Here is a 17,172-nt window from a genome sequence, read left to right as displayed (position 1 = left end):
CCAAGGAGACTTAATTTAATAGAAGAAGAATAAGAAGAAAGAAGAAGAAGAAGAGGAAGATGATGATTAAGTAGAAGAAGATATGATAATGATGACGAAAAGGATGATGAAGAAAACGAAGAAAAGAAAGAAAGATTGAGATATTGATGAAGAATGAAAGAACGAAAGATAGATAGAAAGATTATATGGTGATGAAAAGGATGACGAAGAAAACGAAGAAAAGAAAGAAGGAAAGATTGAGATATTGATGAAGAATGAAAGAGCGAAAGATAGATAGAAAGATTATATGGTGATGAAAAGGATGATGAAGAAAACGAAGAAAGAAGGAAAGATTGAGATATTGATGAAGAATGAAAGAGCGAAAGATAGATAGAAAGATTATATGGTGATGAAAAGGATGACGAAGAAAACGAAGAAAAGAAAGAAAGATTGATATTGATGAAGAATGAAAGAACGAAAGATAGATAGAAAGATTATATGATGATTGATTGATTGATTGATAAGGATGACGAAGAAAAAGAATGAAACAAAGATGGAAAGATAAATAGATTACAAGCATATATACATTCCCTGATAAGGCATGACTCAACGGACCTTTCTTTTTCTATTACATTATATCTCTCCTTTGACCTTATCGCTGTAGCCTAAAGTTAAAACACTCCCTCTCGTAACTGTACCTACTTGTGAATCATATAAGGGCCGGGGAGGGGAGGGATATCACTTCAAACACATAAGAAAACGATAATTATAGGTATTTTCTTGCAAGACTCACCCGGGAATCGAACCTGGGACCTTGACACGCGAGGCGGATGTGTGTCTTATGCGTCAGGCCAAGACAGCGAACGTATAATTTCAGGGGGGGGGGGGTAGGGGGGGCTAGGGCGACTATGACCCCTCCCCATTAATTTGTTCCCTATAACAGCCTCAAAATACCCCTAAAAGTGCTTATTTATAAAGAAAAATTCCCCTACTAGTTAAGAGGTCATATATTCTCTAACATTCCTTGCTTATCATTCAATTTGTTCCCTATAACAGCCTCAAAGTAGGTACCCCTAAAAGTGCTTATTTATAAAGAAAAATTCCCCTACTAGTCAAGAGGTCATATATTCTCTAACATTCCTTGCTTATCATTCAATTTGTTCCCTATAGCGGCCTCAAAATGCCCCTAAAAGTGCTTATTTATAAAGAAAAATTCCCCCACTAGTTAAGAGGTCATATATTCTCTAACATTCCTTGCTTATCATTCAATTTGTTCCCTATAGCGGCCTCAAAATGCCCCTAAAAGTGCTTATTTATAAAGAAAAATTCCCCCACTAGTTAAGAGGTCATATATTCTCTAACATTCCTTGCTTATCATTCAATTTGTTCCCTATAACAGCCTCAAAATGCCCCTAAAAGTGCTTATTTATAAAGAAAAATTCACCCACTAGTCAAGAGGTCATATATTCTCTAACATTCCTTGCTTATCATTCAATTTGTTCCCTATAGCGGCCTCAAAATGCCCCTAAAAGTGCTTATTTATAAAGAAAAATTCCCCCACTAGTCAAGAGGTCATAATATTATATTCTCTAACATTCCTTGCTTATCATTCAATTTGTTCCCTATAAAAGCCTCAAAATACCCCTAAAAGTGCTTATTTATAAAGAAAAATTCCCCTACTAGTTAAGAGGTCATATATTCTCTAACATTCCTTGCTTGTCATTCAATTTGTTCCCTATAACAGCCTCAAAATGCCCCTAAAAGTGCTTATTTATAAAGAAAAAATTCCCCCACTAGTTAACCGTGAAAAAGGCCTACCTCTTGCAGGCCCGTAATTTTGGCTTTTTTTTGGGGGGGAGGGGGGGGGGGCAGAGGGCATTATAGGCTCATGTGGTGTGGGAAAGGGTGGCGAGCGAAGTGGAGTGCAACATGGGTGAAATTGGTATTGCAACATGGGTGAAATTATGAGTGCAACATGGATGAAATTGGGAGTGCAACATGGGTGAAATTGTGAGTGCAACATGGGTGAAATTGTGAGTGCAACATGGATGAAATTGGGAGTGCAACATGGGTGAAATTGGTATTGCAACATGGATGAAATTGGTATTGCAACATGAATGAAATTGGTATTGCAACATGGATGAAATTGGTATTGCAACATGGATGAAATTGGTATTGCAACATGGATGAAATTGGTATTGCAACATGGATGAAATTGGCATTGCAACATGGATGAAATTGGTATTGCAACATGGATGAAATTGGTATTGCAACATGAATGAAATTGGTATTGCAACATGAATGAAATTGGTATTGCAACATGGATGAAATTGGTATTGCAACATGGATGAAATTGGTATTGCAACATGGATGAAATTGGCATTGCAACATGGATGAAATTGGTATTGCAACATGGATGAAATTGGTATTGCAACATGGATGAAATTGGTATTGCAACATGGATGAGATTGTGAGTGTAACATGGATGAGATTGGGAGTGCAACATGGATGAGATTGAGTGCAACATGGATGAAATTGTGAGTGCAACATGGATGAAATTGTGAGTGCAACATGGATGAAATTGTGAGTGCAACATGGATGAAATTGGGAGTGCAACATGGATGAGATTGAGTGCAACATGGATGAAATTGTGAGTGCAACATGGATGAAATTGGGAGTGCAACATGGATGAGATTGAGTGCAACATGGATGAAATTGTGAGTGCAACATGGATGAAATTGTGAGTGCAACATGGATGAAATTGTGAGTGCAACATGGATGAAATTGGGAGTGCAACATGGATGAAATTGTGAGTGCAACATGGATGAAATTGTGAGTGCAACATGGATGAAATTGTGAGTGCAACATGGATGAAATTGTGAGTGCAACATGGATGAAATTGTGAGTGCAACATGGATGAAATTGTGAGTGCAACATGGATGAAATTGTGAGTGCAACATGGATGAAATTGTGAGTGCAACATGGATGAAATTGTGAGTGCAACATGGGTGAAATTGTGAGTGCAACATGGATGAAATTGTGAGTGCAACATGGATGAAATTGTGAGTGCAACATGGGTGAAATTGGGAGTGCAACATGGATGAAATTGTGAGTGCAACATGGGTGAAATTGTGAGTGCAACATGGGTGAAATTGTGAGTGCAACATGGATGAAATTGGGAGTGCAACATGGATGAAATTGTGAGTGCAACATGGGTGAAATTGGGAGTGCAACATGGATGAAATTGTGAGTGCAACATGGGTGAAATTGTGAGTGCAACATGGATGAAATTGGGAGTGCAACATGGATGAAATTGTGAGTGCAACATGGGTGAAATTGGGAGTGCAACATGGGTGAAATTGTGAGTGCAACATGGGTGAAATTGGGAGTGCAACATGGGTGAAATTGTGAGTGCAACATGGATGAAATTGTGAGTGCAACATGGATGAAATTGTGAGTGCAACATGGGTGAAATTGGGAGTGCAACATGGGTGAAATTGTGAGTGCAACATGGATGAAATTGTGAGTGCAACATGGGTGAAATTGGGAGTGCAACATGGGTGAAATTGTGAGTGCAACATGGGTGAAATTGTGAGTGCAACATGGGTGAAATTGGGAGTGCAACATGGGTGAAATTGTGAGTGCAACATGGGTGAAATTGTGAGTGCAACATGGATGAAATTGTGAGTGCAACATGGGTGAAATTGTGAGTGCAACATGGGTGAAATTGTGAGTGCAACATGGATGAAATTGTGAGTGCAACATGGATGAAATTGTGAGTGCAACATGGGTGAAATTGGGAGTGCAACATGGGTGAAATTGGGAGTGCAACATGGGTGAAATTGGGAGTGCAACATGGGTGAAATTGGGAGTGCAACATGGATGAAATTGTGAGTGCAACATGGGTGAAATTGGGAGTGCAACATGGGTGAAATTGTGAGTGCAACATGGATGAAATTGTGAGTGCAACATGGATGAAATTGGGAGTGCAACATGGGTGAAATTGTGAGTGCAACATGGATGAAATTGTGAGTGCAACATGGGTGAAATTGGGAGTGCAACATGGATGAAATTGGGAGTGCAACATGGGTGAAATTGTGAGTGCAACATGGGTGAAATTGGGAGTGCAACATGGATGAAATTGGGAGTGCAACATGGGTGAAATTGGGAGTGCAACATGGGTGAAATTGGGAGTGCAACATGGATGAAATTGGGAGTGCAACATGGGTGAAATTGGGAGTGCAACATGGGTGAAATTGGGAGTGCAACATGGGTGAAATTGGGAGTGCAACATGGGTGAAATTGGGAGTGCAACATGGGTGAAATTGGGAGTGCAACATGGGTGAAATTGGGAGTGCAACATGGGTGAAATTGGGAGTGCAACATGGATGAAATTGGGAGTGCAACATGGGTGAAATTGGGAGTGCAACATGGATGAAATTGGGAGTGCAACATGGATGAAATTGTGAGTGCAACATGGGTGAAATTGGGAGTGCAACATGGATGAAATTGGGAGTGCAACATGGATGAAATTGGGAGTGCAACATGGATGAAATTGGGAGTGCAACATGGATGAAATTGGGAGTGCAACATGGGTGAAATTGGGAGTGCAACATGGGTGAAATTGTGAGTGCAACATGGATGAAATTGGGAGTGCAACATGGATGAAATTGGGAGTGCAACATGGATGAAATTGGGAGTGCAACATGGGTGAGATTGTGAGTGCAACATGGATGAGATTGTGAGTGCAACATGGGTGAGATTGTGAGTGCAACATGGGTGAGATTGTGAGTGCAACATGGATGAAATTGTGAGTGCAACATGGATGAGATTGTGAGTGCAACATGGGTGAGATTGTGAGTGCAACATGGGTGAAATTGTGAGTGCAACATTGATGAGATTGTGAGTGCAACATGGATGAGATTGTGAGTGCAACATGGGTGAGATTGTGAGTGCAACATGGATGAAATTGTGAGTGCAACATTGATGAGATTGTGAGTGCAACATGGATGAAATTGGGAGTGCAACATGGCTGGCAAAATTGTCCTCTACCTTTTACCTCCTCCTCCTCCTCCTCCTCCTGGTCCTCTTCCTACTACTACTACTACTACTACTACTACTACCAACTAAAAGAGAAATGGCTACCATGATACAAGAGTTTAAAATGATGATGTATATAATTTTTGTGTATAATACTGACATGGTCCTTATGATACCCAACCTTGCTTTAGCGGAAAACAGGGTCACTCACCTTGATAGACTGGGTATTAGGCAGAGTTGGTCATTGTGGGGCATCTTGGGATTAAGTGGCACTGACCTTATTCTGCCCATGACACAGGTGAGGTCACTGGAGGCTCTGGTGATGGCTCTCAAGGCACTGCACACTGCTTAGTTCATAATCTCAAGTACCAAAACCCAATCTGTAACCCCTTGACCGTGGATTTCCTACAAGATGATGTCACCAAGCTACAGGAATGGAGCGAAAAAGTGGCTGCTACAATTCAATGAAGAAAAATGTGAAGTCATGCACCTTGGGAGGGGATATCCAGCTTACCAATACCACATGGGAAACACTCCACTATCCACCACAGAGGCAGAGAATGACCTGGGACTCTATGTTACCAGGCTACCAGTGAAAGCGAAATCCGTGTCAATCGCAGTGGACGGGTTAACCATCTATAACCAGTCAACGAAACAAGACAAAGAGATCTGAATTACCAAGATGAATTCAGAACCTCTCCCAATACCAGTAACCAATCCTTAACCATCTATAACCAGTCAATGAAACAAGACAAAGAGATCTGAATTACCAAGATGAATTCAGAACCTCCCCAATACCAGTAACCAATCCTTAACCATCTATAACCAGTCAATGAAACAAGACAAAGAGATCTGAATTACCAAGATGAATTCAGAACCTCTCCCAATACCAGTAACCAATCCTTAACCATCTATAACCAGTGAATGAAACAGAGTAGGTGAGCTTTTTATAAGAAATTTACTGTCCTTTTGTTAACTAGTCATGCTAATACACAACTCTTGAGAGATAATTTAGCATATTATAAAAATCTGATTTCCTGGCACACATAACATTACACTTCCCATCAGATGTTGAGCAACGGTTGAAGACGCGATACATGCACTATAGACAGACTCAGTTATGAAATCTAGTTGGGTGGGGCGTGGTCGAGAAGTCCCCTGGCTACAGCGCTGCCTAACCTAGCCCTCAGAGTAAGGTCCATAATCTAAACGTATCGGTCTCCCCTTAAGACTATTTCCCAAAGCCACAGAGAAGATTAATCAGGTCTTCATGGGTAAGTTTTCCGTTCAGGGTGCAGAAGTTGGGTTAAACTATCACCAGAATCGTCAAACAGTCCGTGAAAACTCTGGCAATTTCCTGAACTTCTAAAGACCCAAACTTCTAGAAACCACGATCAGAATTCCAATTACTGAAAGACTTACGCCAATCCATGAACTTCTAAAGACCCAGACTTCTAGAAACCGCGATCAGAATTCCGATTGCTGAAAGACTTATGCCAATCCATGAACTTCTAAAGACCCAGACTTCTAGAAACCGCGATCAGAATTCCAATTGCTGAAAGACTTATGCCAATCCACGAACTTCTAAAGACCCAGACTTCTAGAAACCGCGATCAGAATTCCGATTGCTGAAAGACTTATGCCAATCCATGAACTTCTAAAGACCCAGACTTCTAGAAACCGCGATCAGAATTCCAATTGCTGAAAGACTTACGCCAATCCATGAACTTCTAAAGACCCAGACTTCTAGAAACCATGATCAGAATTCCAATTACTGAAAGACTTATGCCAATCCATGAACTTCTAAAGACCCAGACTTCTAGAAACCACGATCAGAATTCCAATTACTGAAAGACTTATGCCAATCCATGAACTTCTAAAGACCCAGACTTCTAGAAACCACGATCAGAATTCCAATTGCTGAAAGACTTATGCCAATCCATGAACTTCTAAAGACCTAAACTTTCAGAAACCACGATTATCATACCAATTCCACGAGAGGGTCTTCATACAAGCAAAATGAGGTGCCGAGATGTTTAAGAATACGGAAATAGCTGTCATTGAGCGTGGAGGTTAGGTTAGGAAGTGATATGCTGTCCTTGATCGCTCACCTCAGAAAGCATTTTTTTTTTTTTACAAAGGAGACAACTCAAGGGCACAAAAAAGCCCACTACTCGCTGCTCCTAAAAAGAATCAAAAGAGGTGGCCGAAAGAGGGGTCAATTAATGTCACGTGTTATGGAATTTATACAAGTCGTTGCTATATTATTCTAAGAAGCGATACATTCAAACCCCTGTATACCCTTATTTAATGTATACAGAATAAATACACGATATCAAATAGTAAATAACTGACATATGAGAGGGTTGTACATAGGGTGACGTGGCAACGCTGTGAGGAGACTCGAACCACACCCAAATCATCATCATCATCAAATATCAAATAGCTAACATACGAGAGGGTTGTACAAAGTGATGTGGCAACGCTGTGAGGAGACGCAAACCACACCCAAATGGACTTCATATCTGCGTCTGACTAAGGTCCATCTTCTTAAACATATCAAGCACCCATTACGGCAAGTTTCCAAGGCCACAGAGAAGAGTAACAGTGAAAGGGTTGAAGGTGAGGGAGGTTACGTAAGGGATGGTTTCAGACGGTGATGGGGAGGAGTGGTATATGAAGGGAGGGGTTAGAGACGAGGTACGGTATGAAGGGAGGCTTGCGTCGATCTTAGTTTTGGCGGGTTTTCGTGGGTGAGTTTCCTGATTCATGGCGCAGAGGTCATGTAAAACTACCACCAGCATCACAAAATAGTCCATGAAAAGCCCAGCAGCTCCAACGAGAGGCTATTCAAACAGGGGATGTGAGGTACCGATAAGATTTGACGGGTTTTCGTGGGTGAGTTTCCTGATTCATGGCGCAGAGGTCATGTAAAACTATCACCAGCGTCACGAAAGTCCATGAAAACACCAGGAACATCCACGTGAGGCTATTCAAACAGGGGACGTGAGGTACCGATAAGATTTGGCGGGTTTTCATGGGTGACTTTCCTGATTCATGGCGCAGAGGTCATGTAAAACTACCACCCGCATCACAAAGCAGTCCATGAAAAGCCCAGGAACATCCACGAGAGGCTATTCAAACAGGGGACGTGAGGTGCCAATATGTTTAAAAATTAGACCTACAGGAAATACAAGTACCCTACCTATCCGCCTATCCTCCTTTACTTCCAGAGCTTCTTGACGGACATGTTCTTCTCGCTGTCCTTCTGCATAACCTTCGCGACCGCCATCTCGAAATCCTCTTGGGTGACGTGTACGCGGCGCTCCCTCAGGGCGTACATGCCGGCCTCGGTGCACACGCCCTTGACCTCCGCCCCCGAGGCTCCCGGCATCATCTCGGCGATCTTCCGAAGGTTGATCCCTCGAGTCAGGTTCATCTTGCGCGAGTGAATCTGGAAATGGAAGACGCGGAAGTATTAGATTCGCCATATGACTTGCCTTTCTTTTCTTTTTTTTCTTCCACGTCGAAATTGGAGAGAGCCAAGAGAGAAGTAGGGAATGACAAAATACACACACACACACACACACACACACGCAAAAAGAAAAAAATGTAAATTAACAAATAATAAAGTGAAAAATAAAATAAAAAAAAAAGGTAGATGAAAAATTAATAAAAAAAATCAAAAGCAAGAAATAGAATGAAGAAATAGATTATCCGTTTCTACTTTTCTGAATATCCAAAAAATAAATAAATAAATAAGACTAACTAAAAATCAATCAACAAAGAATTTCAAAACATTTCATCCACTTCTACTTGCCTTCAAAATATCCAGCCTGGCCTCTTCATTGGGCGCGGGGAACTCAATCTTCCTATCAATTCGCCCGGGGCGCAGCAGAGCAGGGTCAAGGATGTCGATACGGTTGGTCGCCATGATGACCTGCGAGGGAGGGTCAAAATACCAACCGTTAGCAACCTTAGGGGTCAGCGGCAGCCTTGTGTATTGTGTATCTTTCTCTTGACAGTCCGTATTTTAAGATGCTGTCGGGTCACACAAACAAGTATTTCCCAAGGCCACAAAAGAGGTTATTGTGCTTTTGTTAGGTTAGGTTAAGTTAAGGGTATCTTCAAACACATGATAGCCAGCACCTTATGGTATAAATCAACAAAGAATGACCTCACTTTGTTGTATAGAAAGTCTCATTAGTAAGGAAGCATATATGAATTTTCTGTTTAGGGTTTTGTTAGGTAGTAAGTTTAGGGTATCTTCAAATACATGATAGCCAGAACCTTATGGTATAAATCAACAAAGAATGCCTCACTTTGTTGTATAGAAAGTCTCATTAGTAAGGAAGCATATATGAATTTCCTGAGTCAAGACCTATAAAAACTGTTTAGGGTTTTGTTAGGTTAGGTTAGGTTAAGTTTAGGGTATCTTCAAACACATGATAGCCAGCACCTTATGGTATAAATCAACAAAGAATGACCTCACTTTGTTTTATAGTCTCATTAGTAAGGAAGCATATATGAATTTTCTGCGTCAAGACCTATAGTGAAAAATTCCCGGAAATTATACAATCCATCTCCTCCCTCACCACCTGTTTCATCTCTCACAACAACAACAACAACAACAAAAAAAAAATAAACCACCCCTCACCTTAATATTCTTGGTGGCCTCAAACCCGTCCAGCTGATTGAGAAGCTCCAACATGGTGCGCTGTACTTCAGAGTCTCCGCCGCTGCCTGACTCAATACGCGACGATCCGATGGAGTCAATCTCGTCCATGAAGATGATGGAAGGCGCGTGTTCCCTGGCCATGACGAAGAGCTCCCGCACCATCCTCGACCCCTCGCCAATGAACTTCTGCACCAGCTCGGAGCCCGACACGCGGATGAAGGTGCAGTCAGTGTGATGGGCCACGGCTCGGGCCAGCAGCGTCTTGCCTGGAAGCACGGATGAACGAACAAATGTAAATATGAATCTAATATTGTTTTTATTTATTCTTTTTTTTGGTGGATGAAAAAGAAGGGAAAGAAAAAGAAGAAGTTTGTGTTTAATAAAAAGAGGAAGAAGATAAAGAAGCTCATGTTAAATTAAAAAAGGAAGAAGGAAAAGGAGAAGAGGAAGAGGAAGAAGAAGAAGAAAAAGAAGTTCACGTTAAAATAAAAGGAAGAAGAAGGAGAAGAAGAATTAGATAAAAAAAACAAAGAAGAGAAAGAACAACAACAAGAAGAGAAAAAGAAAAGAAGAAAACAAAAAACAAGAACAAAAAAAATACAAAAACAAGAAAAAAAGAAAGAAAAAGTAGAAGATAAAAAAAAGTTCCCACCAGACCCCAAACTAACCTGTTCCCGGTGGCCCGTACAGCAACACTCCCTTGGGCTGCGCAATACCCAGGGCGTCAAACAGCTCGGGGTGCTTGACGGGCAGCTCGATCACCTCCTTAATCTCCTTGATCTGCTTGTCGAGGCCGCCTACCATCTCGTAAGTGGAGTCCGGGACCTTCTCCACCATCATGAGAGACACCAGTGGATCGACCTGTTAGAAGTGGAGGTCAGTTAGTGGAGGTTGTGGAATGTTAGGGATGCAGTTGGTTGTTAGTTAGTGGAAGTTGTGGTAGGATAGTTAGTGGAGGTTGTGGAAGGTGAGGTTGTGGTAGGTAAGTTAGTGGAGGTTGTGGAAGGTGAGGGATGTGGTAGGTTAGTTAGTGGAGGTTGTGGAAGGTGAGGGATGTGGTAGGTTGTTAGTGGAGGTTGTGGAATGTGAGGATATGGTGTGACCGGATGGGATGGAGAACGGAAGGAAAGGATGTATGAGAGAAAGAAATCAAAGTTTGTATGAAAAAGTAATGATATGAAGTATGAGAGAAAGGAAAGAAAGTAAGGACAGTTATGAAAGCATGTATAAGAGGAAGTAATGAATGGAATGAAAAGTAAACAAAGAAAACAGAGAAAGACAATGAAAATATGTATGAGAGTTAGTGTGAGTGTAACAGCGAAAGGGTTATATTATGAAGGCTAAATTCTATCAGCTGTGACGATTGATAACATACTTTCAAGGGATAATTTCTAAACGTTACAAGATTTCATGGTACCTCGGCAACATCAACAATAATAAAATAATAAAAATAGTAAATAATAATAACCATATATATAAAAAAACACGGTCAGTGAAAGAGATATATAGAACAACTTAAAATTTACAGTATCAGGATATCCTTCCATACAAATCTGACCCTTTCTTTTTAACCCCTAGACTGCAGATTTCCTACAAGAAGACATCACCAAGCTACAGGAATGGAACAAAAAGTGTCTGTTACAATTCAATGAAGAAAAATGTAAAGTCCTGCACCTTGGGAGGGGATATCCAGCGTACAAATACAACATGGGAAACACTCCACTATCTACCACAGAGGCAGAGAAAGACCTGGGAGTGTATGTTATCAGGCTACCAGTGAAGGGATATCCAGCATATCAATACCACATGGGAAACACTCCACTATCTACCACAGAGGCAGAGAAAGACCTAGGAGTGTATGTTATCAGGCTACCAGTGAAGGGATATCCAGCACACCAATACAACATGAGGAACACTCCACTATCCACCACAGAGGCAGAGAAAGACCTGGGAGTGTATGTTATCAGGCTACCAGTGAAGGGATATCCAGCATACCAATACCACATGGGAAACACTCCACTATCCAACACAGAGGCAGAGAAAGACCTGGGAGTGTATGTTATCAGGCTACCAGTGAAGGGATATCCAGCACACCAATACAACATGGGAAACACTCCACTATCCACCACAGAGGCAGAGAAAGACCTGGGAGTGTATGTTATCAGGCTACCAGTGAAGGGATATGCAGCATACCAATACCACATGGGAAACACTCCACTATCCAACACAGAGGCAGAGAAAGACCTGGGAGTGTATGTTATCAGGCTACCAGTGAAGGGATATCCAGCACACCAATACAACATGGGAAACACTCCACTATCCACCACAGAGGCAGAGAAAGACCTGGGAGTGTATGTTATCAGGCTACCAGTGAAGGGATATCCAGCATACCAATACAACATGAGGAACACTCCACTATCCAACACAGAGGCAGAGAAAGACCTGGGAGTGTATGTTACCAGGCTACCAGTGAAGGCCAAATACGTGACATTCGCAGTGGACGGGTTAATCTCTCATTCATATTCTCTTTACAGGGGCAGAACTTGGCAGGCTTTTTGATTTTCTGGTTCATATCTTTACCCCTGAGTTGATTCCTTTACCATTAAAAACTAACTGACTAACTAATTAAAAAAAAGTAAGAAAAAGAAGTAGAAGAAGAAGGAGAACAAGAAAACGAAGAAAAAGGAGTTCATGTTAATCAAATAGAAGTAGAAATAATATAACAAAACAATCACTAAATATCTCCCGTTCGGACACACACCTTGTTGGGCAGAATCTTGTGCAGTGTGTAGGAGTCGTTACGCAGCGCCACTCTTGCGTTGGCCGTCACCTGGTTGATGTCAATGTTCTTATCGAGGTCAACGACGAACTTTCCCTCGGGGTGAACCTTGACCAGCACCTTCTTTTTGTCCATGGGCTTCACCACCTCCCCGACGTACGACCCTTGTTCCTGCAGCAGCTGAAGTTCCTCGCGCAGCAGACGTACTGTGGGAGCAAGGTGGAGTTAGTGGTTGTGGCAGAGGAAATATGGTAGCGGAAGTGTTGTTTTTTGTCCTTTTTTTCCTCCTCTTTCTCCTTACTTTGCTATCCACCTCCTTGTTCAGTATCTGTCTTTATAATGGTGTGAGACGAGGATATGAACTCCCTTGGGTTGTCTGGTATCCTTTGGCTCAATGCTAGTGTGTCTCCCTAAGTCTCAAGGGCATGGGTTGGAATCCATCTCCCGGGCAGGTTAATAGGAAAAAGATTTCATTACGAATAGATGAATTTCTCATGTGTGTCGAGATGTGACGAAAAAGTAAGAGGAAAAACTAAGTAAATAAATAATAGTAAAGTTGGGGGCATATGCTATAGGTACACATTGCCTCAGTGCTCATCTCTGCCACACACCTTTGAGACTTATGAGTAAATATATAAAAACAAAGACATAAAAGAACGGCAATAAAAAAAAAAAAGATATATAGATAAGTGATTAAATAACCTAACTCACCTTTGGCATTGAGTTCATTCCGCTGTGCTTGGAGTCGTCTCAGATCTTGCATTTTCTCTGATATAATGACTTGCAGGTTTTCAATTTTGTGGGTGTAGTACGGCTTGTAGCCCTCCCCTTTCTTGCTCTCGATCACGTCCATCTGCAAGGAAAAACACAGAAATAGACAATAAGTGATTCAAGCAAAAAACAATGAGTATAGTGCGATAGTGCATTGAAGGGAGGAACGTTAAGTTAAAGAGTACCATTGAGAAGCAAAGTGCGTGAATAAACAGAAGAGAGGACTGAAAGGAGGAGGACCCAAGAAGCAATACAAGACGTTACAGCTCAAAAGAAGAAGTAAATGATATATAATGTAAAAAGTAGGTGAAACTGGTATATGTTTATGTGGTTGGGTTACTTGTTTTGATCTTGATGCTCTTTCCTATTGATTTCTGGGAGGTTGGACAGTAAGTGGAAGAAATAAAAGATACCATATATGAAGGGAAAAACTGTATGTAGAAAAAACAGACTGGGAAAGGAAAACATGGACAATTTACCGTTTCACCCAACCAACGATTTTCTGACCTGGTTCATGTTTTTCTGGTGATAGATTTAGTGAATTACACGATTTTGTACCTCATTTCCGTCGCAAATGTCTACGTTTCGAGTTATGCCTCTTTTCAATGTCTTTTTTGGGCCCACCACCGCAGCCGCAAAATAATAACATAAGAAGAACATAAGAAAATAGCCCGCGGAGAGATTTAACTTGGGGGATCCGTGGGAAATCGGGGGTTTTAGGCGGGGAAGCTTAAATAAACTACGCCAACCGAACTTTATGATCTAACAGCACACATATGCGACTTATTTCTGCGAGGAGGTATTTCTCGCAACACCGGCTGCCAGAGGAGGCTACGCTTTCGTGAATATAATCCCTTATTTTCAACAATAGTCCTCGAATTGGATTTTGAAAGCGTTTCCATGATTGTTGAACGATTGTGGAAAAGATATATGAAGGGAAGTGATGTTTCGTAAGGTAGGTAACGAAATACTGAGACCGGAGAATCTTGCCATTATTCCATATTCATATACTCTTAATTAACCATTCCTTCACGTTTTAACTCTAATTAACTCTACAAGTACTCTAAGAACATAATAACCTCTAAAAATATAAGAGAAACCATGAAAATAATTTGTTCGGTTTTACTTCCATTATCCCGTCTTCATACACTCTTAATTAACCATTCCTTCACGGTATATACTCTAATTAACACCACAAATACTCCAAAAACATAATAACCTCTAAAAATATCAGAGAAACCATGAAAATAGCTTGTTTGATTTTACTTCCATTATTCTGTCTTCATATACTCTTAATTAACCATTCCTTCACGTTTTAAACTCTAATTAACTCTATAAATACTCTAAGAACATAATAACCTCTAAAAATATAAGAGAAACCATGAAAATAATTTGTTCGGTTTTACTTCCATTATCCCGTCTTCATACACTCTTAATTAACGACTCCTTCACGGTATATACTCTAATTAACACCACAAATACTCTAAAAATATAATAACCCCTAAAAATATAAGAGGAACCATGAAAATAAAGAAAATACGAGAGCATGATTTGTTTACCTTCTCTGGGACCCCCATGTTGAATGTCACTGCCGACCGTCGACTTGGTGTGGTCTTCAATACCTCACAAAGTATAGGTATATTAGTTTTGGTACATTATTTCAACATTGAACTTCTACTATTCTTTTGTATAAGAAATTAGTTACGGTTTTCTTAGTTATTAGCAACTTTCTAAATTGCTCTAAGCTAGCAGGTCGATGTTTTATACAAGCTGACTAAAGGCGAAATATCTATCTGTCTATATCTAACTATGTATATGTATCTATCTGTCTGTCTGTCTCTCTCTCTATCTGTCTATCTGTCTATCTATCTATCTGTCTGCCTGTCTGTCTGTCTATCTATCTATCTATCTATCTATCTGTCTGTCTGTCTGTCTATCTATCTATTTTCCTATCTATCTGTCTCTCTATCTATCTGTCTCTTTTTATCTATATGTCTGTCTGTCTATCTATCTATCTATCTATATGTATGTATATCTGTCTATCTATTTGTCCGTCTCTATCTGTAGGCCTACTCGGGAAAGGATATTCTGTGGTAGGCCTAACCCGGATGGTACAATATGGGTACTTAATTAATCGGGGTATTGGTTTCTTTATTATATACTCACCACAAGCTCAGGGTCAATGCTACGGAGATGAGCACCGGAGGAAAGCGCGCACCTACACTATGGGAAATGTGTTATATAAGACATTTCGCCGCCCAAGAACACATATTTGACAAGGCTTTCGTAGTTGTGGGCATTTCCAGGAGTAGTTTTGTGACCCTCTTTAATTATTCTGTATAGCCCACGGTGAACCTTAAGAAACACTCATAGAACCCGATTGACCCTCTATTTGACCTCTAGAAATACGTATATACTTTTTCCTTCTCTCTTTCTCCTTTATTTCTCTCTTTCATTCTTCCTCTCTCTTTCTCCTTTCTTTATTTTTCTCTTTCATTCTTCCTCTCTCTTTCTCCTTTCTTTCTTTCTCTCTTTCATTCTTCCTCTCTCTTTCTCCTTTCTTTCTTTCTCTCTTTCATTCTTCCTCTCTTAATGAAACTTAATGAAGGTCAAATGGAGGTCATACACTATAGGTCAACGCTGCCAGATTATCGTACTCAGCCGATTATATGTTTCCCGACTTCCTCCCCTAAAACTGTATTCTGGGCTCCAATAACGAAACTCATTTATAATTATCGTTAAAAGATTTAGACCCTGACGTTTCTTGGTAATAGTTAGGTGTCGGAAACAGGTAAATATGCTCTGAGTACGACAATCTGGCAACGTACGGTACTATAGGTGCGTGTGTGACCTCGGTACTAATTAAAATATAATCTCCATCCCTTTGACCTTTTAGCCTGTGACTGGAGGGAACACGTAGCGACAATAGATTACCTTACGGCAGCCCAGTAGGTATATGGGATAAGGGTTTGTCACGCCCCATAAGGAGTGGCTCTCCCGCCTCGATGGTCGCGGGTTCGATCCCCAGCGCCGGCCTTTCCTTGTCTGGATTAATTTCTCGTGTGTTTGGTTGCACGTTGTGGTCGTGTGGGAGGAAGTACAGTATGATAAAGAGTAAATTCTGGGCGTCTCGTTCGAACCAAGGAAGTCCACGGGTTCGAAGCTTCAGTGAGCGACATGCAGAGGCCGAGGGATTTAAATTACAGAGAAAGGCTTGACCATCCTCGGAAGAGAGAAATGGGGGATGGAGGACAAAGTAGACCGTTTTCCATTAAGAGCACCGAGAATGCTTACCCATGCAAGTGCCGTGTGATCGATCTCTCTCGCTCTCTCTCTCTCTCTCCATCCATCAGTATTGTGAGGCCAGCAAACACATTCTTAACTGATATTTGGAAAGACTTAGCAGGCTAACAAAGTAAAGGCCCTCACACTAGTTATGAGAGAAGGGAAGCAAAGCGTTACCGTCCAGTGGGAAAGAAGGCTGACGAAAACACAGAAGGTGGGCCTTGGATCGAGGTGTCTCATGTGAGGGAGTTCCCGGCTCACAGGAGGAAGGAAATTTCAAAGCAGATTGCTGTGGCCAGACATATGGATGTGATCCCTATACCTACACTTGGCCCGTACAGCCATTGCCGCCTCAATACATCAAGACGGCAATGGTACAGCCCACGCAGCTACATGCCCACACAGACCCTCCCTCCCTCCCGTCCTCCGCCGCGCCGCGCAGGGTACAGAGACACAGTTATCATATAATATGTTTATCTTCATATATATTCTCGCTTCACTATAAGTATATACATGAATATTTGGGGATGAGCATTATCAATTATATATATATATATATATATATATATATATATATATATATATATATATATATATATATATATATATATATATATATATATATATATATATATATATA

At 40.9% G+C, this 17,172-nt stretch overlaps 1 protein-coding gene and 1 long non-coding RNA gene across 2 annotated transcripts; one reads left to right on the top strand and one right to left on the bottom strand.

Moving 5' to 3' along the window:
* Positions 1 to 5,154: 5,154 nt before the first annotated feature.
* Positions 5,155 to 8,044, top strand: LOC127002926 (uncharacterized). The gene is made up of 2 exons (XR_007756738.1): positions 5,155 to 7,799; positions 7,945 to 8,044. It is a non-coding gene; the product is annotated as an uncharacterized LOC127002926 (long non-coding RNA).
* A 127-nt stretch (positions 8,045 to 8,171) lies between these two features.
* On the bottom strand, positions 8,172 to 14,928 carry LOC127002925 (26S proteasome regulatory subunit 8). Its single transcript, XM_050869235.1, has 7 exons — positions 14,807 to 14,928; positions 13,188 to 13,329; positions 12,459 to 12,682; positions 10,366 to 10,558; positions 9,677 to 9,963; positions 8,840 to 8,959; positions 8,172 to 8,473 (listed from the first exon to the last, which is right to left on the bottom strand). Exons 1-7 carry the CDS (start codon positions 14,822 to 14,824, stop codon positions 8,243 to 8,245), a joined length of 1,215 nt encoding a protein of 404 aa, XP_050725192.1. The 5' UTR covers positions 14,825 to 14,928; the 3' UTR covers positions 8,172 to 8,242.
* Positions 14,929 to 17,172: the final 2,244 nt, after the last annotated feature.

The sequence above is a fragment of the Eriocheir sinensis genome, chromosome 24 (assembly GCF_024679095.1).
Source record: "Eriocheir sinensis breed Jianghai 21 chromosome 24, ASM2467909v1, whole genome shotgun sequence".
NCBI lineage: Eukaryota > Metazoa > Arthropoda > Malacostraca > Decapoda > Varunidae > Eriocheir > Eriocheir sinensis.
The sequence above is the reverse complement of the archived record's forward strand: the minus strand, read 5'-3'. Positions and strand labels throughout refer to the sequence as shown.

Excerpts from the sequence above, each read along its gene's own strand:
- LOC127002925 (XM_050869235.1), bottom strand. Across the intron at positions 12,683-13,187 it reads GAATGAACTCAATGCCAAAG|TACGTCTGCTGCGCGAGGAA; the intron begins GTGAGTTAGGTT and ends TTGCTCCCACAG. Across the intron at positions 8,960-9,676 it reads AGGCCACCAAGAATATTAAG|GTCATCATGGCGACCAACCG; the intron begins GTGAGGGGTGGT and ends CCTCCCTCGCAG.